At 35.0% G+C, this 25,528-nt stretch overlaps 1 protein-coding gene across 7 annotated transcripts in view; it reads right to left on the reverse strand.

The window, feature by feature from the left end:
- The window catches only part of LOC132419222 (lysine-specific demethylase 6A-like), a 168,432-nt gene that overhangs the window by 79,259 nt on the left and 63,645 nt on the right, over positions 1-25,528 (reverse strand). For 6 of the 7 annotated variants that reach the window (XR_009518158.1, XM_060003217.1, XM_060003218.1 and 3 more), the window contains 4 exons: positions 20,231-20,289; positions 17,693-17,813; positions 8,388-8,442; positions 5,852-5,886 (listed from right to left, as the gene is read on the reverse strand). Coding sequence is in view for 6 of the 7 variants with exons in the window: in XM_060003217.1 (XP_059859200.1) it covers positions 5,852-5,886; positions 8,388-8,442; positions 17,693-17,813; positions 20,231-20,289 (270 nt within the window). In the remaining variant the exon portion in view is untranslated. The remainder of the gene's footprint in view (positions 1-5,851; positions 5,887-8,387; positions 8,443-17,692; positions 17,814-20,230; positions 20,290-25,528) is intronic. The other variant, XM_060003219.1, reaches the window with a different exon arrangement.

The following is a 25,528-nucleotide window of genomic DNA, read 5'->3' on the forward strand; positions in this document are numbered from 1 at the left end:
TCTCTTTTCCCAAAAGAAAACAACTTTCTATTTTTACAGAAATTTATCCCACTTAAAATGGGATACCAAAAAATCTAACCATAAATTTAAGGAAATGTCCTCTGTCTTCCTCATGAAGGGCTACTTACACAAGGATAGAAAAAAACTGAACAAAGAAGAGTATGACAAAGCACCCACCTTTCCCTTTACGGCACTGGGGAACCATAACATTTCTAGTTGAGCATGGCAACAGGTCCTGTCAAATACATCTCAAGTATGTAGGTAAGTCTCAAAATTACTATAACCTTGATAAAAGGTGAATTAAAATCTAAAATCATACAAGGCCTTGTAATACAATAAGACCATTAAAAAAAAATGAAAACCATTTTTATTTTTTATTTTTTTTGCGGTACGCGGGCCTCTCACCGCTGTGACCTCTCCTGCCGCGGGGCACAGTCTCCGAACGCGCAGGCTCAGCGGCTATGGCTCACGGGCCCAGTCGCTCCGCGGCACGTGGGATCCTCCCAGACCGGGGCATGAACCCGTGTCCCCTGCATTGACAGGCGGACTCTCAACCACTGCGCCACCAGGGAAGCACAAGAAGCCCATTTTTAGATCACATTATTGCCTCACTGGATTATGGTGATCTTTCCCCAATCTAAGAATTGGCCAGGGGAAAAAAAGGAAAACTGAAACAAGCCCAGAAGTTAAAATGATCTCTGTATGTTTTCATACATGTAGTCTGGCATTCAGTAAATAATTAAAAGCAAATTGTAAAGAAGTAAAAATAAAGGAAAGAAAAATTAAGTAAAAACAAAGGCAACAGGAGATTCAGATACCAGAATTATCAATGACTTTCAAATAACTAGGATTAGTATGTTCGAGAAAATAAATGATGAAGAATTTCAGCCCAGAATCAAGAACTATGTAAAATTCCATCAGAAATTTTAGGGAAAAAAGGGAATAATTAAGAACTCAGTGGTGGCTTAACTGCAGATTTGATATAGAAAATGAGAAGATAAGTGACCTGAAAAATAAACCAGAAGAAAATACAGATAAAGAGAGAGAAAAAGAAGTAGAAAATACAGGTAAAAATAGAAAAGACAGTGGAAATCTGTAATGTACATGTACTTGGACCCTTAAAGGAAAAAAGATAATTGGGCAAAAGTAGTTTTTGAAGAAATAACCTCCCTGCAAAACATAAAAGGAGAACACGGTACAGATTCAAGAGATACAAGAAACCACAAACAGAAAACCATAAAGAATTAGGATCATGGTAGCAAAACGGCAGGAAACTAAATACAAATAAAAAATTTTAAGTAATCAGAAAATAAAAAACCAGCGTGAAGATAAGCTTCACCTTCTAAGAATCAACAAGGGAATCATGAGACTTCAAGAAACAATACAGCTTAACAACAGTGGAACATAAATTTCAAACTGTGGAAATAAAAACAGAATTCCATGCCCATTGAAAACATTCGTAACAAAAAAAAAAAGAGGAGGAAGAGTTGTAGTCAAATATCAGGGCACACTAACACACATAATTATGTTTAATACTATTACCATAATACTTCTTCAAGAACTGATTTAATGGATAAGCAAGAATTTTTAAATTAAAAAGCTGAAAAGGATATAGAAAAACCTGAACACAACCAAGTCTACACAGCTATACCACAGTATACCCAAGAACAACAAAACACACGTTTCTTTCTAATAAAAACATGAATCATTAACCAACACCGATGATACCATGGCCCAAAAGCAATATAAAAAATTACAACTGATTTAAATAATAAAAGGGTAAACAACAAATTTAAGATGGAGATCAATACCAAAGACATAATCATAAAATTCTTTCATCGTTGTATATGTTATTCAACATATTACATAACCACAGGTCAAACAAAACAACAAATCACAGGTGAAATTAGAAAATATTTTGAAATAAGAAGTACACAACAGCAAGTTTTTAGAATGCATCAAATCATGTTTGGAGAAAAAAATACTTTAATTCACATTGTTTTTAAAACTAGAAATCAATCACCTATGTATGTCAAAAATTAATAAAAAATAACGGTGACTAAATTAAACCCAAAGAAAAGTAGTAAGAGAGCAGCAATTAATAAAATAGAAAGCAATCACATAATAGAAGCATATGAAAGGTTATTACATTTGACAAACCCTGGCAAGACCAATCAATAAAAAAAGGTGCTCACCACAGATCTGTACACACTTTATAAGAAAATATTATGAACCAATTCATGCCAATAATTAAGATGAAATCAAAAAAAAATTATCTTCCCTATAACAGAACTGAATCAAAATAAAGATCTACAACTCTCCAAAAGTAGTGACAAATACTGCGTTTCAAATGTAACCATAATCAAAACTCTTTCAATTATGAAAAATCCAGTCCTAAATGGCTTAGACACTAAATTTTTCAAAACATTATGAGAAGAAATATAGTAACAATCTGTAACACAAACTCTTCCAGAGAATACAAAAATAAGGTAGCATTTCCAAAGCACTTTTGTAAAACAGTATAATCATCATTCTAAAGTCTCCAAAGGGCAGTACAAAAAGGTGAAAACCAATCTCATGAACAAAGACACAGAAAACTTGTATGTAACATTAACAAACTAGAACTATAATAATATTTAACAACAATAATACATCTCAATCTAGTATATTTACTTCAGGACTACAAGGCTGCATTATAATTTGAAAGATTGACATTAATTTCCAATTCCACACTAGGTGTAGAAAACAGACTTTTCTTTATTTCTCTCGCTAAATCCAGTTAAAAGCACTCCAAACTCTGCTTGCTTGTTTTATATGTAATATCAGAAAAATATGGAAAAAAGTAAACCATTCACTGATCTTTGGACTCAAGGAAAAATACAGCAGTAAATATATATATTTTTAATTTGTTTAGTTGGGGTTTTGGGTTTTTTTGATTTTGTTTTTTGTTCGTTGGTTTGTTGTTTTCTTTTGCCTCCTAAATTCCTTACTAAGTTCTGGAGAAGCCATACTTGGAAATACCAACAACTATAAAGAGCAAAATCTTCAAGAAAAGACTCATCTATACAGGTAAAAAAGATCAGTAAAAGTGGCAGCCAAAGAAGTCAGAAAACTTTACGACAGTAAGTTCTCTACTCCAGAAAATACCAGGTAGTCTACTCTCACCCTCATCAGCGGTCTACATATACAATGAAACAGCATACAATTATATATACATAGTGTGCCAATGTCAATTTCCCATCTCCATATTGTATTACAATTACAGAAGATGTAAACACTTGAAGAAGAGAAGATGAGGTGAAAGGTACACTGTATCTCCTGTGCATATTTGCTACTTCCTGTGAATTTGCAATTATTTCAAAACAAGGAGTTTGAAAAAGATCAGTAGAACTCATGAGAATACCAGAATAAGGGTAAACTTCTGTTTTCATTTAAAAACCCTCAGAAACCATCTCAATAAATTAATGATTTTAAAACAGTAAATAATAACCCTATCAAATTTCAGAAAACAAAATTATCTTTCAGGAAGATGAAACTGTAAGAATATGACACAGTATTTATAAATAAGAACTTTTATGTATAGGTTAAAATTAGAAAAATCAAAAAGACCTACATAGAAAATTATATTTTACTCAAATTATTTTATGAAACTATAATCAACTATAAGTAGAATTTTTTTTATAATGGGAGAACTATCTTGGATTAACAAGAAGATGATATTCACTGAAATGAAGAATTCTTGTAGATACCAAATGAAAGTATAGTACTCATATTTTCCTTTCTGAGAATATCTCAGTTTATATTTCATGCCCTCATTCTATTAAAGTGCCATCAACTATAAAATTTAATAACACCACAATCTAATTTTTTTTAATTCAAATGGGAAAGTTCTATAACTTAATTGATTACTTGGGTTTAATATTTATTCTTTTCCTTCTTTGAAAACTGCAATGAAATTAAGATAGTTTAACATCCGAAAATACCAAATGGTCATATCATAGTAATCCCTCCGTATTTGTGGGAGATTGGTTCCATGACACCCGAGGATACCAAAATCCACTCAAGATACCTTACATAACAGTTTAGTAGCCTCAGCTGTGTGAATCCCCAGGTTCTGTATTGCAGATTCTTATCTTACCTGCAGTAAGGAACCTGCAGATTTGTTGGGCCAGCTAAAGACTGAATATACCAGGCTTCCCTGGTGGCGCAGTGGTTAAGAATCTGCCTACCAATGCAGGGGACACGGGTTTGAGCCCTGGCCCGGGAAGATCCCACATGCCGCAGAGCAACTAAGCCCATGTACCACAACTACTGAGCCTGTGCTCTAGAGCCTGTGAGCCGCAACTACTGAAGCCCGTACACCTAGAGCCCGTGCTCCACAGCAAGAGAAGCCACTGCAATGGGAAGCCCATGCACCGCAACTAGAGAAAGCCCGCATGCAGCAACGAAGACACAACACAGCCAAAAATAAACTAAATAAATTTATTAAAAAAAAAAGATTGAATGTACCTAAAATAACTTTCCCTACATCAAAAGATTAAGGGGGAAAAAGAAAACACTTAATGAATAAAAACTCTATACTTAACAAAGACTCAGACGGAGGTAAGAATTTTTATCTATAACAATAGATATAAGAAGGCTGCCATTCCATGTCATAAAATAGAAATTAGCAGGTTACCAGAATATCCTACCTTGATACCAACTCTGATTCAGAAAATATGGAAATTTCACGGGTGTTTTCTGGGGAGTAAGGGAAGATGGACAGGGTATAGAAACCTGACGTTAATTTTTTTAAAGCTCCCCAAAATGTCTAACCCATAAGCAGGGTTTGGGAACTTGACACTTAAATGATCTCAAACTATCTTACTACATCTATTTATAATATGAATAAAGGAAGATGCCAGCATCTTTCCTTGTTTGGTATAAATTTGCATAGTATCTACCCTCAACCCATTAATTTATACTTGGACTAAAAACAAAAGAATAGACCTCACAAATGTTTACTACATAACAAGTGCTTTTTCACCCTTGAAAAGCTGCTATTAAATGCATGTTATAACTCAACTGAAATACAATCTTAAATGTTCAACTACTCATACTATTGATAAACTCTATGTACTTTTTTCAGCCTCCTAGCAACTTCCTGATTTCTGATCACAGATTATAAATTTATATGATACTACAGTTTTTAATCTAACAGCCAAACAAAATATGCTATGCACAAAATATTACAAAGTTAAACTGAAAAGTTTTTAAAGCCAATATTGAAGTTATGACAGTACCATTAAAGGGTGACTATCCTTTATGTTACAAATAAGATGTTTTAAAGACGCTTCAGTATTACAGAAAAACAGAAGCAATTATTCTAAGACAATATCTTATTTCAAACAGGCAAAAATATTTTGGAAAAATACACATACTAACATCAGAATGGTAGAACACTTCCTAAGTAAAGTCATTTCAAACCACACAGATGACTCAATTTAGAGGCAAACTGCATTAACTGACAATTCCTAGTGTACAGCCAGAGAGTGTTTTGGAAATTTATTAAATCACAGTGAGTTGAAAATGGTTACCAAAACTATACTCATTCTCAATACAAACCTCAAATTCCTTCATGGCTCTTGTTTGGTTTTATCACTAACCAAAATTTCAAACACATTTAATGAGTTTAAAATATTAAATATATGCAGGAGTTTATACTCAAAACTGAACTAAAATTTATCGATAATTATTTCATTTAAAGTATGAAAGTGTAAAGTATGAAACTGTCTTATATAATTTTTATTTCACTTAAAGTATGGATAAGGATTTTGTTCTTGTTTTCAGTATAGTAAATTAAAACACTTACCTGGGTTTCATACAAGTGGGCAATATGAAACTGAACTACAAAGGATCATGGAAAAGAATTAATTACAATACAGCTGAGTTTAAAGTAATGAATGAAAACAGAGATTATACAACATTTAAAACATAAAGAAATGCTAAAGCAATGGATCACAAATTTGATTTAGAAGTTCAACTTTTGTTTCTAATAGAACAATGTACAAATAAAGATCATGGGCATGCTAAGGAAACATAATTAAAAGCCATTATTAAATAAAAATTTAATCCACTTATTTTTAATTCTAAGAAAACACATTAAAATACATTAAAAACATTAAACATCAACAGTAAATAAGTATACTAAATTTAAATCAGCAATATTAAATAAACATAGCCTTTCAAATGTATATATCCTAAAACACGATACTCAAAATGTTCACCTTAAAAATATAGTAAAGCTATTAAATAAAGACATGTTTTTAAACATATGCGTTTTTCTTCAGAATAAATCTATTTAAGCATTTTTTTTAAAGTCATAGATCGAAACAGTATTAGTAAAAGCACACACAAGAAATGACTTTGTTCTGGATATTCAGAATTTAGTGACTTTTACTTAAAGAAGAAAAAAGTCGTACCACCTAAAAAGCAAAATTATAAACTAAGTATATATGATAAATCAGATAAAGTATATAACACATTTGCTCCTTCTTTTTTCCCCCCCAAGCTCTTCCTGTTACTCAGTTTGCAATTACCAGAACATGAAAGATTCAATGAAAACCGTAAGGATCAATAAAACAAAATTACAATAATTACAATTAAATTCTAGCTATTTAAATTCTATGGGGTTTATGTGTCAATAACAAATCTCTTTTCATGTTTTGTTTTAGGCTGTAACTAGAAGAAGCTTTCAAAATTTTACAGAGAACATAAAATGTGGAATACTTTCCAGAAATGTCTTAAAGGAATCATGAAATTCTCATAAGTAACAAGATGTTTATTTTCATGTCCTTTCCTCGTCCTCCCACCCCATCCTTATCTTTCATTCTCTTTCAGCAAATGGCCCTGAAGATTATATTCTCTTTAGGAAGCATTAAAAAACTACCAATTCTTAAGCTCAGCTCTTAAAAACTGTGATTTAGTGATCCTGTGGTATAAAGGCCTGAAAAGCTGTCTCCTTTAATAAACTCCCTAGCTTTCTAATAACTTCTCCACATCCAGATTAGCAAACACTGCACTAGATATCCATAATTTCCTGCACATAACAGAGAAAAATTATCCTAAAATTTTGTAATTAACTCTAAAATCAAATAAATTTTGGGTACAAAGGCACTGCTCTCCCAAAGTATTTACACATTACAAGTTAACAAACCTCCTATGATTAAAAACATCATCTTCAGAGAAAAGGAAAATTCTATCACAAGATAATAACTAAATAAACAAAATACAATTCACACATTTTTTCTAGTCTCATATATAAAAACAACCTCTTTATTTAATAGGTTAAGTGATTTTCTTCCTCTTCACTGCCCTTTCCCAACATAACCTCAAATCCAGTTAATAGAAATTTCATCTCCATTATTTGACAGAAATAAGGAGAAAGTTAGGGAACCTAAATCCTATTTTTCTCATCTACATATCCATCTAATAAGTAACAAGAAAGAAAAGACTATCTAACTGGCACCCTAACACCATGTGAACTTCCTACCAATTCAGTCTCGGGTCCCATGTCTCTGGCCTCACAATCCCATAAGGTGACAGTGTCATCTTTCAAAAAGTGAAAATCTCCTATTCCATTCTTAAATATAATTTGAAAGAGGGCCATAAATATACAACTAGGAAAATACTCAACATGGAGATTTTCAAACATATGTACTAAAATACTAGCAACATTGCCAAAAAGGTCTTGAAATTTAAACTTTATTAGAAATGTTATTTTCAGAATATTAAGAATACATGCTATCATGAAGGACAATCATATAATGAAAGTTTTATATCATCTAATTGTTTTCAAAAATATTAATTGGATACATATCTCTTTCTAGCTTGAAAAACAATATGTATAACAATGAAGACTGTACATGTGTAAGTTACTCATAAACAAAAATTCATTTTCCATTCTTTTTTTTAACTTTACTTTGAATACTCTGATCTTCCCAATTTCATAAGCACAGGTTAAGAGGTTCAAAGACCAGTCATGGCCTGTGGAATATGTAAAGTCTCAAAGACATTAAAAGAAACAAGAGAAATAAGTTATGGGTTAAAAACAGACACTACAAGATAGTAATGCCTGCCATCAATAATACCTAGCAAAAGGTAAGCAATCACTATATGTTAGTGCTCTGTGAGAAACCAGGGATTTCTACAGTTATCAAGTGATTATGCTGATCAACTATCTTAAAGCCTCTGAATCAGGCTTGTGTTCTCCCATTCTTTTTCTCAAAAACCAACATAAACAAAGATATAGAGTATCTGAAAAGGTATTCATGGTCGTAATTTGAAACGTTTCATGGATATTCTGTTCCTCAAAAAGACAAAAAACTATTGTATGTGGAAATACTTACTTTCAACACTGGACAAAGTACAGGGATTAGAGTCAATCAAAGCTAACTGAAAATGCTGTAAGAAAAAAGTGAAGACATTACTGTGCTAAATTTAGAGATGCATAAAGTCAACTTTTATATTTTAGTCTTTATCAGTCTAACATGTATAATGAAACCATGTTATATAACTAAAACATAATAGCCAACCAAACAAAATTACTATAATTCAAAATCTATTGTGGAAGCAAAGTGTTATCAAAGTATTTCCATAGGATAGTTAAGAAGGGAGGATGTGGGGGGAAAGCTACTACTATTAGTAAAACTTAGTACTTTACCTACTTACCCTGTGTCTATTTTTATTAGGTTAAAAAAAGAAGAATATTTCAGTATTAAAGTAAAGAAAAAGATTAAGTTATAGAAATGTTTAAACTAGACGCGTTTCAATTCACCATACAAAAATCTATAAAGGGGAGGGAGGGAGACGCAAGAGGGAAGATATATGGGAACATATGTATATGTATAACTGATTCACTTTGTTATAAAGCAGAAACACACGATTGTAAAGCAATTATACTCCAATAAAGATGTTAACAAAAAAATCTGTAAAACCCAATGGTATCTTTTAAAACATCAGTGATTATCTTAAAATGAGATCTGGACTTTAGAAATGAAACAATACTATTATATATCTCCTAAAGAATAAGTCATATAGGCTTATATTCCTTCTTCTATAGTGCCCTTTCTAGCACTATATTTCAAGATATTTAAAAACCATAACCCATGTTGAAATTCATCTCTGAAATATAGTTGGTTCTTTTAAAAGGTATGTAAATTGTGTGTGAAGCATGTAGAATCATTCATGAAATATTAAAACATCCTACGTATATCAAATAAGTGTATGCAGAATGTAAATATATATAACTGTCTATACATAGATGTTATATATTTATATATAAAAACTAATAGATCATTACTAGGAAATTAGTTACTAACCAGTATTAGTTAATATGACAGTAAATAGAAAACATAATGTATAATTAATATATATATTAGATATTATATTTAATAACTCATGTGTCTGTCTACAGAGACTTATTACTAAAAACACAGATAACATTAAAACATGAAAACACTAGCTGTCACTGAAAAACACTGAATAACAAATGACCTGTATTAATTATCAATATAAATGTCAGAGTTATAAACTACTTAAGCAGAGAAAACAGATAATAAATTTTTTTAACTTAAATGAAAGAGGAATAAGCAAGTCCCCATCAACTATTCTACAAACTATTCCCACAAATGTACATTCAATTTTCAGTCTCCATTAATTATTCAAAAATTAAAATAATCAACTATAATACCATTAAGTAACCAAAGGACAAGTCATTAAACAATCAACTACATAAATGTCATTCCTATCTACAATTCTTACATCTAAACTTGTGACAGACATACTGACACTTAAAATGCCAAGTTGGACATGTAGTCTAAACAATGTGGAATGATTGAGTACATAACTATGCTTCCTCAACTAGCTGTAACTAACAACAAAATTAATCCTTGCTATCACTGTAACAAAAGAATGGCTATAAAAAGAATAACTGGAAAGAACACTGTAGGTGGTACACACAGTCTATTATGCTCACACACCATACACAGGACAACCTTTTCAACAAATGGTAGCTGTGAAATAGCCACGTGGAAAATAATGAAGGTAGACTGTTATCTTCTATATAAACATGAAGAATTAAACTATAAAACTCTTAGAAGAAAATACAGGAAAAGATTTTCATGACAAAGGTTTTGGCAATGATTTCTTGGACACCAAAGGCACAGGCAACAAAAGAAAAAAGACTAGGATTCTTAAAAATTAAAAACTTTTATGCATCAAAAGACACTTACTGGGAGAAAATATTTGAAATTATGGCTCTCATAAGGAATTAATATCCAGAGTATATAAAAACACCTATAACTCAACAAGAAGAAATCAAAGAATGGAATTCAAATGTGGGCAATTGGTGTACATTTCTCCAAAGAAGACAAATGCACAGGAAATGGCCCTGAAGATTATATTCTCTTTGGTGTACATTTCTCCAAAGAAGACAAATGCACAGGAAAAGATGCAAGTGAGAAAAACAAAGGTAATATCAATTCACTTCCATTAGGATGGTCATTACTTTTTTAAGAAATGGAAAAGAGGTTTTGGCAAGGAGGCAGATATTCTGGAATCCTAGTGCATTGCTGATAAGAATGTAAAATGTGCAGGCAGTGTGAAAAGTATAGCAATCCTCACAAAGTTAAATACATGATACAATTCAGCAATTAGATTTCTAGGTATATTTCCAAAAGAACTGAAAAAACAGAGTCAAAAAAGAGTTCAAAAAACACTCATACGTGAGCGTTCATAGCAGTATTCTTCACAACTGCCAAAATATAGAAAAATCTGAGTCCATCAACAGATGAATAAATGAAAAAATTTTGTTATATACATACAATTGAATATTATTTGCCATAAAAAGGAAGCCCTATATATGCTAGAACATGGATGAATCCTGGAAACATTAAGCTAAGTGCAGTAAGCCAGACACAATAACATATGATTCCATTTGTATCAGGTACCTAAAACTGTCAAGTTCATAGAAACAGAAATTAGAACAGAAGGGTATCAGAAGCTAGAAGGGAAAAAGGAATGGAAATTATTGTTTAATGTGAACAGAAGTATTTACATGAGTTACTGAAAATTCTGGGGAATGGATAGTGATGATGGTTATACAACACTGTGAATATTATCAATGCCACTAAATTGTATATTTTAACTGATACAGTTGAATGTTGAAAACAGTATCATGTAGTATGTATTTCTGCACAATAAAATAATTAAAAAACAACACTAGAAAAAATTCATGCTAGTCTATATGAAGTACATTTTAAAAACTTATTTAAAACATATTCTGAAATGGATTAACTTATTAAAATGCATATGACCCTTAAATAGCAAATGCATTATTCTTTCTATAAACATAGAGTCAAAAATAAACACAATGATACAGAGGATACAATGCTACAAAAAACAACAGTTTTCGACTTTATCAATGTCCAATCCTGGTTGTAATAAGATATAGTTATGAAAAATATTACCACTGAATGAAATTGATGGGTATATGTGAATTCCTTGTACTTTTTTTGTTTGTTTGTTTTATTGGAGTATAGCTGATTTACAATGTTGTGTTAGTTTCAGGTATACAGCAAAATTAATCAGTTATACATATACATATATCCATTCTGTTTTAAATTATTTTCCCATATACGCCATTACAAAGTACTGCGTAGAGTTCCCTGTGCTATACAGTTAGTCCTTATTAGTTACCTATTTTATTCATAGTACTATGTATATGTCAATCCCAATCTCCCAATCCATTCCTTTCTCCCTTCCCCCTTGGTAACCATAGGTTTGTTTTCTAGATCTGTGACTCTATAGCTTTTTTTTTTAATTGCATGAAAATTTACTATGATCTGAAAATTTTAAGTTAATAATACAACCAAAACTGGGGGAAAAAACCTTTTTTACTCAGGAATATCTAACATTTGAACACTGAAAACTGCTTTAATTTTCATCTATTCTGCAAAGCCAAATACATATCCTTATTGTGCTATGAAAGCCAAGACAAAACTATTTTAAAATATGTATATTATTTAGGGCTTCCCTGGTGGCGCAGTGGTTGAGAGTCCGCCTGCTGATGCAGGGGACATGGGTTCGTGCCCCGGTCCGGGAAGATCCCACATGCCGCGGAGCGGCTGGGCCCGTGAGCCATGGCCGCTGAGCCTGCGTGTCTGGAGCGTGTGCTCCACAATGGGAGAGGCCACAGCAGTGAGAGGCCCGCGTACCGAAAAAAAATATATGTATATGTATATTATTTAAAAATATATATATTTAATAACAGCTTTCCGCTAACAGAAGGAGCAGCATAACAGTCCCACTTTGTATTGTAGTACATTTTTAAGTCTAACTGACCTTGAAAACACATTAAAATGTTATGTGAGAAAACAGACCTTTCCTAAATGAGTCATCAAAGGAAATAAACTGACCTTAAAAGAAATACATTTCCAAGATGACAGTATTTCAGTATTACTATTATACTAAAACTCTCAAAAAGCAGAGAGATTTGTGTTTTTTTGTTTTTTTTGTTTTTTTTTTCAGAGAGATTTGTATAATTCGAATTGCCCAGCCTACATTACCTCAGTATTCAAGATCCTAAAACAAAAAAAAGTCCACAAACTTTTGAAAGCAGCAGGAAAATTAACGCTTTTACTGTTTCAAACCCCACACGACACAAAATGTTAAGTATTTTCAAACAGCAATAATTCTGCAAATCTTGACACCAAATCCTGACAGCAAAAGCAAAGGTAACAAAAGTGAAAAAGAAGCAAGTGGGACTACATCCAACTAAAAAGCCTCTCCACAGCAAAGAAAACCATCAACAAAATTAAAAGGCAGTGTACTGAATGGGATACAGTTGCAAATCATGTATCCGATACACAGTTAATATCCAAAATATATAAAGAACTTATACAACTCAACAGCAAAAAAACTCCTATTCAGTTTGATTAAAAACTGGATGGAAGACGTGCACAGACACTTTTCTAAAAACATACATGGCCAACAGGCACATGAAAAGACACTGCACATCATGAATCATTAGGGAGATGCAAATCCAAATCACAATTATGTATCACCTGTCAGAATGTGTTCTATGAAAAAGGCAACAAATACCAAATGTTAGTGAGGATGTGTACAAAAGGGAACGCTTGGGCACTGTTGGTGGGAATGTAAACTGGCGTAGCCACTATGAAAAACAGTATGGAGTTTCGTCAAAGAATTGAAAACAGAAATACCATATGACCCAGTATTTCCACTCCTAGATATATATCCAAAAAAAACCAAAGTCATTAATTCAAAAAGATACATGTACCCCAATGTTCACAGCAGCATTATTTACAATAACCAAAATATGGAAGTGACCTAGTATCCATCAACAAATGAATGGGTAAAGAAGATGTGGTGTGCATGCATGTGTGTATGTGAGTGTATGTGTGTGTGTATGTGAGTGTATGTATATAAGTGTAATTACTCAGCCATAAAAGAAGAATGAAACTTTGCCATCTGCAGCAACATGCATACACTTAGAAGGTATTAGGCCAAGTGAAATACATCAGACATAGAAAGCCAAATACCAAAGGATCTCACTTTTATGTGGAATTTTAAAAAGAAACAATTAAAAAATAATTTTAAAAAAATCAAGCTAATAGATACAAAGAGCAGATTACTAAGTGCCAGAGATAGGGATTATAGGGTGGAAGACAACCTATGGATGGAATCTGCAAACAATATGACCAACAAGGGGTTAATATCCAGACTATATAAACAGCTCATATAACTGAACATCCCCGTAAAAAAAAAAAAAAAATTTAAAAATGGGCAGAAGACCTGAACAGACATTTTCCCAAAGAGGACATAAAGATGGCTACCAGGTACATGAAAATATGCTCATCATCATTAATTATTAGAGAAATGCAAACTGAAACAACAAGGTATCACCTCACATCTGTCAAAATGATTATCATCAAAAAACTACAAGTAGGGCTTCCCTGGTGGTGCAGTGGTTGAGAGTCCACCTGCCGATGCAGAGGACACGGGTTCGTGCCCCGGTCCGGGAATATCCCACATGCCGCGGAGCGACTGGGCCTGTGAGCCATGGCCGCTGAGCCTGCGCTCTCCAGCGGGAGAGGCCACAGCAGTGAGAGGTCCGCGTACCACAAAAAAAAAACAAAAAAAAAACTACAAATAACAAGTGTTGGTGAGGATGTGAGAAAAGGGAACTCTCCTACACTGTTGGTGGGAATGTAAACTGGTGAAACCACTGTACGGAGGTTCCTTCAAAAAACTAAAAACAGAGCTACCATATGACCCAGGCAGTCAATCTTACTCATGGACATATATCCCGAGAATACTCTAATTCAAAAAGATATATGCACACCAATGTTCAGAGCAGCTCTATTTACAATAGCCAGGACATGGAAGCAACCTAAATGTCCATCGACAGATGAATGGATAAAAAAGATGTGGTATATATATACAATGGAATATTACTCAGCCATAAAAAGAATGAAATAATGCCAATTGCAGCAACATGGATGGACCTGGGGATTATATCATACTAAAGGAAGTTAAGTCAGAAAGACAAATTCCATATGATATCACCTCATATAGAATCTAAAAAATTATATAAACAAATGTATATATCAAAACAGAAAGAGACTCACAGATATAGGAAACAAACTAGTGGTTACCATTGGGAAGAGAGACTGGGGGCATCGGCGTATTGGGGTGTGGGATTAAGAGATAAGCAACAAGGATATATTGCACAGCACAGGGAATTATAGCCATTATCTTTTAATGACTTTTAATGGAGTATAATCTGTAAAAATACTGTATCACTATGGTGTACACCTGAAACTAATAAAATATTGTATATTAACTATACTTCATTAAAAAAGAAATATTAATGTCAAAAACATCCTAACATTCTTTATGTTTTCATACAACAAAATCAGAGAGTTATCAGAGTTTAAAATAAGGGGGAAAATGGCACAAAGAAAGAAAAAGAAAATTGCACGCCCCCAAATTTTTTGCTAAAATCAACATCATTTGAAGGTCTGTTACACTTTACCTAAGCCTAAACAAATAAAAGTGGATACAATACTGTTTCCATTATGCGTGAGTAAGCCAAAACACTTTCAACAAACCACTGAATGTTATCTAACTCTGCTCTGCCTAATTAAAGGATATTTTATTACATATTGACAATTTTCTTTTGCCCTCCAACATATTTTCAGAAACCATCTAAAATGTTGGTATATAACAAATACATTACAAAAAAATTATACCATATTTAACTTATTTTCTGCCATATGACATGTTAACATTTTTGATAGGCTAATTTATACCCTGTGAATGTATAAATGAAAGAGGTTAAAATCTACAAAGTGTCAGGGGCTTCCCTGGTGGCGCAGTGGTTAAGAGTCCGCCTGCCGATGCAGGGGACACGGGTTCGTGCCCTGGTCTGGGAAGATCCCACATGCCGCGGAGCGACTGGGCCTGTGAGCCATGGCCGCTGAGCCTGCGCGTCCGGAGCCTGTGCTCCACAATGGGAGAGGCCACAACAGTGAGAGGCCCATGTACCGCAAAAACAAAACAAAACAAAAAAAAAAACTACAAGGTGTCAAAACTGTACTTTCTTTACATTTTAAATCCACTGACACCTCACAGTATACAGTTTGATAAACTCTGTTCTAATCTTAACAAATAACTGATAAACCTAATCCCATTCTCTGCACCAAGTTCATTTAACTCTGGACTTACTCCTCAGCTACAACTGATCTCTGACCAGCGTGTGATCTAAATTCTTTACAGTCTACTTGCAATGGTTTTTAATGTTCTTGGTTGAGTTTCTATGTTCCCTCAGTATCACTCCTATATAAACCCATAAAATGCAGAGATAGTTTGAGGCACTTAATATTTTTCTTTTTTTTTGCGGTACGCGGGCCTCCCACCGCCGTGGAGCACAGGACCCGGACACGCAGGCCCAGCAGCCATGGCTCACGGGCCCAGCAGCTCTGGCGGGCCCAGCCGCTCAGCGGCACGTGGGATCCTCCCAGACCAGGGCACGAACCCGCGTCCCCTGCATCAGCAAGCGGACCCCCAACCACTGCGCCACCAGGGAAGCCCAAGGCACTTAATATTTTAAAACCCAAGAGAATTAAGGAAGTGAATGAATACAGAGTGCAGCAAGGAATTAACTCAGCCGGTCTGGGTTGTTGAAACCCTGCCTATTCAAAAGAAAACAGCTCTAGCCTTGACCAATTCCTGAGAGAGAATCTCTAAACCTTTAGAATATCCTGCCTTGCAAGTGTACCTCTGTATACCTAGGACCTTGGGTCATCAAGATAATTCATTCTAACAACATTACAGTTTGATGTCTAAAGTGGCTGGTGATTAAGCAACCAAAACTAAGGTCAGTCAGGTGGCTCTCTCTCTTTCTATATTACCAAACGTCAATATTATACATATATACATATTTCATGGAAGAGAACAAAACCCTGGAAAGGCTTGGGAACACTCCCTGCATGTAACTAAACATCATTTCAGGGAGAATTAAGTGCTATCAATATGACTGCAATGAGACAGGACAAGTGAACTTTTGCACTTTTGACTCTGTTTTTGGTGTCTTTCTCCTTTGAAAAATTTTATCTATATTCTTTAACTGTAAATAAAACATAACCATAAATAAAACTGTTTTCTGAGTTCAATGACCTCTGCCAAATCACTAACCTTGAGGTTGGCAGTTTGGGGGACCTGCAATCACATCAGTTTTTAAGTAGACTTTATTTAGCATTTTCCTTGTTAAAGAGTTCAGAGTATGTGACACACACATATGTACACCACCTCTGTAATCAATATACTCTACAATTCACATCTATAAGGAAAAGAGCAAACATTCTAAACAGTCATAAATTCTCAAAACCTTTTTTCTCCAGAAACTTGAATTCTTTCAAAGAACAATGCTTCTGATATATAGGGAAGTCCCATTCTCATTAAAAACCCTTGGAAAACATAAAATGATAGCACAAACCCAGAAACTCGAAAAAATGTTAAGTACTGACAAATCAAATTTCCATTAGAAGCAAAGTATTTAACAATAATGTACCATTCTTTTCCAATGATGTTCATGTTCACCAACTAGCAGACCACAAACCTTAAAAGATAACAAATCTATTAAATAATTTTGCCATGACACATACCATGCTATTAAAAACTGGCAGATTTCTAATCAGACCCACAGGAAAGAACAGTCAATAATCAGATCACAGATATAGCATCACTAACCACCTCTTCATCTCTACAGTGCCAGTCACATATTGGAGAGTGTTTTACATACTCAAAAATGAAATAAAAACCTCCAGTGTCTCCTTATCACAAACATCAATATTTATATTTTGTTAAAAGACAAACCAAAAACAAAAATCTAAAGCACTTAAAAGTTCTTCTGCGTATCTTAGCACCATGTCTGCCTTGTACCCCGAAATCCAATCCTTTTTTCCTTTTTAAGTTCATATCCTAAATTCATTCAATAGCAGTAATATAACTTCCAGTATTTCTCTATACTCTTAACATTTAACCCCACACTCTACACACACACACACACACACACACACACACACACACACGAAATAGTGTATATCAAGGAAAAGCCCCAACCACCTACCTTTAAACTAGATTCATAGTCTGTGTTCACTTTGAACATAAGCCCAAGTCGTAAATGAATTTCCTTGGCTCGACAAAAGCTGGGATCAACATAAAGCACCTCTTGAAATGCTTTAATTGCCCTTGAAGAATACAGACATAAGAAACGGTAAGATTAACTGTATGTGCTTTGGAAGTACAAAAAATACAATGGGTATACGACTTTAAAACAAATTATAACTTTATAAAAATACTATGAATGTAAAAAGGTAACTTTAACTTCCTCAAATTATTTGGCAATATTTAAATATTTAGTAGTATTTTCAATGTAAATAAACAATATAAAATTCTCTGAATCAACTTAGAGAAGACAGTAAGAAAGCTTTTAAAAATGGCAAAAAGGTAAGAGTGTTAACCTTGGTTCTCTACTGCTCCATATAAATCCACTGTTAGAAGCCTTACTCTTACCTACCACATTTTGGTTTACATTCAGCTTGGAACCTATTTTAAGTATGACGTGATTCAGATAGGGGTTAATATTTATCTTTTCCATATGGGATTCCTACTGTACAGAAAGCAGTGCCACCTCTATCATAAATCAAGGACCCGTGTTTACAGGACTGCTTCTGACTTCTCTAATCTACTTCTGCCTTCATTTGCCTACTTTTGTCCTAATTCTATTCTGTCTTGATTATTGTCTTTTTAACAGGTCCTTATTATCAGTGGAGAAAATCCAGATACGCTGGATATACTCTGAATATATTTAAGTGCTTGGAAGAGACAGAAAAAAAAGAAAAAAAGTCTATTTTGAATTTCAATTATTCTATACTGTAAAAACCTCAGAGGTCACTATTTAGGACTGTAAATGTTTCCAAAGTCAATTCTCTTTTTATTATAGAAAGATGCAGATAACAGTCATATCACAATTTAGTACCAAGCAACACACCACATGTCTTTAGTAAGTTACTTCAGTTAAGATCCTACTTGTCAAATGCTGTGGTTATACACACATTTACTGCAAAACAACTATTCTGAAAGGAAGATTTTCTCTGGGAAATATAGACATATCATTTACAGATGAGTTATTAAAATTTAAAATCATCTTTCACACAACTAACTCAACACTGTCACACACATATCAAGCAATTAATATTTTCAATCTATAGACTTATCTCCTTCCTGATTTCACATTCCTACCTTCAATCTAAGGGGGCTCAAAAGTTATAACTACATGAAAACTGTTCAATATTAGTCACACTTCTCTGTATCTAAAATGTATAGTTCTTTGTTCCCAGCCTTATATTGGATTTCACCTAAATTTGTTCTGGCTAGCTGAAATGACTGTATCTATTTGCACAACAACTGCAAATAATGATTTTTAAATATCCACTTTTCCATCTTGACATAAGGCAAAGTACAATAAATTATTCCATTTAGAAAAACTTATAACCTTATTTCTAAATACATCTCCCTACAAACTTTATAACTCCTATTACTGGTTTCGGTAACCATCTGTTCTCTTCCCATTTGTAAGTGATCACAAGTCCATGACCCAATGCCAGTGATAGTTTCATTCAAAAAAAAAAAGAAGAAAGAAAATCTTTCTTTTCTCTAAGTATGGAATGTGATTTAAATTATTAGACTGCAGTCCTGAACATGAGGCCTGCTTCCACTACTAAATAGTTCATATAACACTAAATAAAAATGAACACATCTTATTTCCCCCATCAACAAAATTTTAAAATTAAAACAAAATGATATCTAAGACCTTTTCTAGTTCTAAAAGTTCAGAATAGTGAGTTCTGTGAATAGGATTTTTAGGAAATTCACAAGGACCTTAAAATTGTCCTCATTCAAGACAAAAGGTAAGTTGACTTAAGTTTAAAATCTCTCAAAGAAATACACAGTTCATAAAATGAAGCTGTAACATCTATAACCTACAAGTTCATGTAACAAACAATGCAGTACTTCTGAACATGGCATAAACAACTTCCCAAAAAGCCAAGGAGTAAGAAAAATAATATACACGAAAAGTCATACAACTAAAAGCTGAATATTCATTCACATTTGGTAAACCATATCAAATACTGGTCAGTGGATACTTAAGGACTCTATTAACATTCAGAATGACCTACAGGACATGGCTGCAAACACTGGTGGTGTACTCACTCACTTTCCTTTGAATTCTCATAGCACTCAAATGGAAAAAAAAAGGACAAGACCAAAAAAGTTTCCTATACTTTACTGTTTATACAAAATCTTACACATTACTATCATTGTTAATCCTCAACACTGAAGGAGGCATCATTATTCCTATTGTGGGAAAATTGAGAGTTTATAATCAAGTTACTAGTTACTGAGAGGTGTTTGCAAATGTGCTGAGTGGAGGGAATGAGGGCTGAACTTGATTTGAACCTACAAAGGTAATACACAACTAATGAAATGAGTGTTTACTGACATTTAAATATTTTATGTGTTTCTCCTACATACACATACACACACACACACACACACACACACACACACACAGTGGGAAAACATCTGATGTAAGTCAACTTACCAGTGAAATGCATTGAAATAGAAGTAAACCAAACCAAGGCCATATAAAAAGGCAGCATTCTGTTTAAAAAAAAAAAAAAAAAAAAAAAAAAAAAAAAAAAAGCGCCATTTAAAAGCTTTTATGTCTACTTTATGTTATTAAGTAGAAACATAATACATAAAATGTTCTTTAGTTCTAAAAATTCTATCCTATCTTACAATATGATTAAAAGAAACAACGAAGTCATGAGCCAACACGAAATGCAGAGGCCAAACAACTTGGAGAAATATTATCAGTTCATTTTAATCAAGCCCACAATGAAAATAACTTTTAACTCCTACAATTTCTGTGAAACCACAAAGTTCCCAAATAGCCAAAGCAATCCAGAGAATGAAGAACAAAGGTGAAGGTATCACATTTCCTGACATCAAAATATACTACAAAGCTACACTAAGAAAAACAGTATGGTAACTGGTATAAAAATATTAGCACATAGACCAATGGAACAGAATAAAGAGATCAGAATTAAACCCCCACATTTATGGTCAACTAATGTTTCATAGGGAGCCAAGAATGCCCAACTGTAAGAGGACAGACTCTTCACCTCTTTAAAAATGATGCTGGGGAAAATGGATAAGCCCATGCAAAATACTATAATTGTAGTCCTATCTTACTTGTAAATGTTAACTCAAAATGGATCAAATATTTAAACATAAGGTCTGATACCATAAAATTTCCTGGAAGAAAATACAGAAAAGAAGCTCCCTGACCTTGGTCTTGGCCATGTTTTTTGGATATGACACAAAAAACACAAATAGCAAAATCAGAAGTTAACAAATAGGACTATGTCAAACTTGAAAACTTCTACAAAGCAAAGGAAACAATTAAAAACATGAAAAGACAGCCTACAGAAAAGGAGAAATTTTCCAGATGTCATAAAGAACATTGAACGTTCATGGAAAGAGCTCAAAACATTAACAGGAGTTTGGAAGAAACAGATTCCAACCCACATGGATGACTTTGAGAAGTTCAAGGCTTCAGTTCAGGAAATACCTGCAGATGAGTTGGAAATAGCAAGAGAACCAGAATTTAGAAGAAGAGCCTAAAGATGTGATTGAATTGTTGTCATTCATGATAAAACTTGAACAGATGAGAAGTTGATCCTTATGCCTGAACAAAAAATGCTGTTTCTTGAGATGGAAACTACTCTGGTGAAAATGCTGTGAAGACTGCTGAAATAACAAAAAAGAATTTAGAATATTACATAAACTTAGTTGATAAAGCACTGGCAGAGTCTGAGAAAACTGACTGCAATTTTGAAAGTTCTACTGTAGGTAAAACATCATGCTATCAAACAGCATTACATATTACTGAGAAACTCCTTGTGAAAGGAAAGAGTCAATCAATGTGGCAAACTTCATTGTGGAGTTACTTTAAAAAACTGCCACACCCATCCTAACTTTAGCAACCGTCACCCTGATTGGTTAGCAGCCATCAACATCAAGGTAAGACCCTCCACCAACAAGAGGATTATGACTCACTGAAAGCTCAGATCATTTTCAGCAACTAAGTATTTTATTTTTTTTTATTTTACTGTTAAACTATTTACCTTTATTTGATTTTATTTTTTGCTACACTGAATTGATTTATTTTATTTTTATTGAAGTACAGTTGATTTACAGTGTAAGTATTTTTAAATAAAGGTATGTACATTGTCTTTTTAGACATAATGTTACTGCATACTCAATAAGACTACAGTACAGTGTAAATTCAACTTTTTTTAAGCATTAGGAAACAAAAAAATTAGTGTGACTCAATTTACTGCAGTATTTGCTTGCTTGCAGTGGTCTGGGTGAACCCCTAATATCTCTGAAATATGCCTAGTCTGTGTCAGTGTCTATCACAAACCCTAATTAATAAATTATAGGACTTCCCTGGTGGCACGTGGTTAAGACCACCTGCCAATGCAGGGGACACGGGTTCAAGCCCTGTTCCAGGAAGATCCCACATGCCGCGGAGCTACTAAGCCTGTGTGCCACAACCACTGAGCCTGTAATCTAGAGCCCGTGCGCCACAACCTCTGAGCGCGATCGCGCCTAGAGCCCGTGCTCCGCAACAAGAGAAGCCGCCTCAATGAGAAGCCCGCACATCACAACGAAGAGTAGCCCCCGCTCACCGCAACTAGAGAAAGCCCGTGCTCAGCAACAAAGATCCAACACAGCCAAAATTAAATAAAAAAATGTTTTTTTTAAATGCCTTAAAAAGAAAAAGAAATTATGGTTTCATGTGGTTTACCATCAACCTATATACAATGTGTATATAGGGGCGAGGGGCGGGGAACATGGCTGGGACTCTGTGCTTTCACTGCCAAAGGCCCAGATTCAATCCCTGATCGGGGAGCTAAGAACCTGCAAGATACACGGCTCAGCTAGAAGAGAAAAAAAAAAGTGGCTGAATGTCACCAAGATGAAGGGATAGGAGGGCTGCTGGCTTATCCTACTGTTAGCATCAGAGCACATATAAAACCACATGGATTAACTCCATGAGCGAAATCCACAAACTGAGCATCTCTTACACACTGGGCAATGGAAAATACTGAAATGGGTGGGAAAGGCTAAGACACACTCCCGCAATAAGCCCCACTCCCACCATACCCCCTCTTAAAATCCTGAGATAACCTCCAACTCCAAGCTTCTACCTGGGAAGTGAAAACAAAGCGTCTGGACCACACATCTAGTGCCCCAGTTTTTAAGGCTGCCACTCCAAGGACCACCTAGCTCTGAGAATCAATGGAGTTTTACAATTATGTATCCCTTGGGATCTCTGTGAACAAGGAAGTGTCTATTACACAAGCACACAAGTACTACCTGTGGCACACCTACTCTCAAGATAAAATAACAAATTTCTTAAGGAAAAAGAGAAAGACACCAAGGAAATTTGCTAACTTTTCAAAGAAAAGGGAAATCAATGATGTATTTGTAAGTATATATACTGTAGCAAAGATCAGGAAACAATGGTACAGCATCCAAACCGAACTCACGGTCTTTTTAATGCATAGCTGCAGGGCTAACAACAGTTTTTATATTTTTACAAGTTTATTAAAAAAAAAAGAAGGTCTTCCCTGGTGGGGAAGTGGTTGAGAGTCTGCCTGCTGATGCAGGGGACATGGGTTCGTGTGCCGGTCTGGGAGGATCCCACGTGCTGTGGAGTGGCTGGGCCCGTGAGCCATGGTCGCTGAGCCTGCGTGTCTGGAGCCTGTGCTCCGCAACGGGAGAGGCCACAACAGTGAGAGGCCCACATACCGCAAAAAAAGAAGAAGAAGAAGAAAGGAGAAGGAGAAGGAGAAGGAGAAAAGAAGAAGAAGAAGAAGAAGAGGAAGATGAAGAGGGGACTTCCCTGGTGGCGCAGTGGTTAAGAATCCACCTGCCAATGCAGGAGGCACGGGTTCGAGCCCTGGTCCGGGAGGATCCCACATGCCATGGAGCCACTAAGCCCATGCGCCACAACTACCGAGCCTGTGCTCTAGCCCTCATGAGCCACAACTACTGATCCCACGTGAGACAACTAGTGAAGACTGCGTGCCTGGAGTCCATGCTCCACAAGAAAAGAAGCCACTGCAATGAGAAGCCTGCGCATGCAACGAAGAGTAGCCCTCACTCGCTGCAACTAAAGTCCACGCACAGCAATGAAGACCCAACGCAGCCAAAAGTTAATTTTTGAAAAAGAAGAGTACCTGACAGAAATGAAATGTGGCCAGTTAAACCTAAAATTTAGTCAAGTCCATTAAAAAAACTTTGCCAAACTCCATAATTACAACCACTGAACTTCAGTTCTTCATACAATATGTATGATGGTGGCAAGGAAAACCTATGAAATTGTCTGCTAATATGTAGATACAATGAAAACAAAGACATTTTTAAAAAGAGTAAAATTAAGTTATATTGGAATAAGATTTGTACATTATACTTGAAAGGGTAAAATACTGTCATACTTAAGGGATCTCCAGAAAAACAGAACTTCATGATATGAGAGAAAGATCAGGGCAGGAGGGGAGGTGGGGTGACTTGTAAAGGAATTGATGAGCAAGTTCTTTAATTGGTCATAATTGTTTACCTGGTGATACAAACCTTCATTCCTGAAGGGTGTATTTACTACTTCTGTCTGGATTGTTTTTCAGTTTCCCAGTGACCTTAATTACAAGGAGCAGTAGTACTAAGAGATGCCCTGAGGAATTTCCTGTATGGCCATTGTGCAGTCCCTCTACCTTATGGCCATTATGCAACAGTAGTCCAATTTCCCCTTTCTACTTGTCAGAATGAATCACCACAGCCAGAAAAGAAACTCTTTTCTTTGCCTGTTGATTCCAATTGAGGCATAAGGAGTCCAAATTACCAGGAAGCACTCTTAACTTTCAGCTTTCAGTTTAATGGAATCATTGGTGTGTCTACTGGTGAAAGCATTCCTCCCTTTGAAACTAACACCTCATCTCTTTCCTAGGAAAGCATAAGGTCATGGGGAAAGGAAGCTAAATTTGCTAGCAGGTCACTAAGGGTAACAGTAAGTGGTGCTGAGGTGACATCACCAAGATGGCAACACAGGTTGTTCCCAACTTCAGTCCCCCTCACTAGAAGACCAACTAACAAATACTCTGGACAACTCTATGAAAATCCCAGAACATGGGGCTAAGACTGACACACATCCCTGGACCTCAAACACCAAGAGGATGTCTTAGAAGGGTAAGAGGACCAGCTATACTCTGACTACACTGCCCCTCTCCCAAACTAGCACAGCAACATACCAAGAGGGATCTATCAGGCCTATGGTCCCTCCAGTGGGCAAAGGAGAGTCCAAGGTGGATATCCAGCTCCCCCAGCATTATGAGTGACATCCAGAGCATGCACTGAAGTCTTGCCTCATGGGGATGGCAAGAAGACTATGCACTGCTTAACCAGCAGGGATCAGAATATGACTGAGGGATAGGGCTTAATAGCACTCAAATCGTGATAGAACAAGTTTCCCTTGTAGGGGTGCTAAGTAGAGAGCCCAGAAAATGACTCTTATTTTGCAGAGCCACTCCAATGGCCACACTTGACGAGTGAACTCAGCTCACAGTTATGCCTGATTCAGGACCCCAAACAATTACATTGCCAGCTTTGAAGACTTTTTTTTACCACCTAGCTGAGGCATGGCTAATTCACAGTATGCCCTGCTCTGTCCCCAAGCCCCAACCATCAGCAAACCCAACCACATAATCTGGGAAACTGCACAGCCCATCCTACAACAGTACTTACAACAGCACTTGAGCAAAGAGGCCAGCAA

Source organism: Delphinus delphis, chromosome Y, assembly GCF_949987515.2.
Source record: "Delphinus delphis chromosome Y, mDelDel1.2, whole genome shotgun sequence".
Taxonomy (NCBI): Eukaryota; Metazoa; Chordata; class Mammalia; order Artiodactyla; family Delphinidae; genus Delphinus; species Delphinus delphis.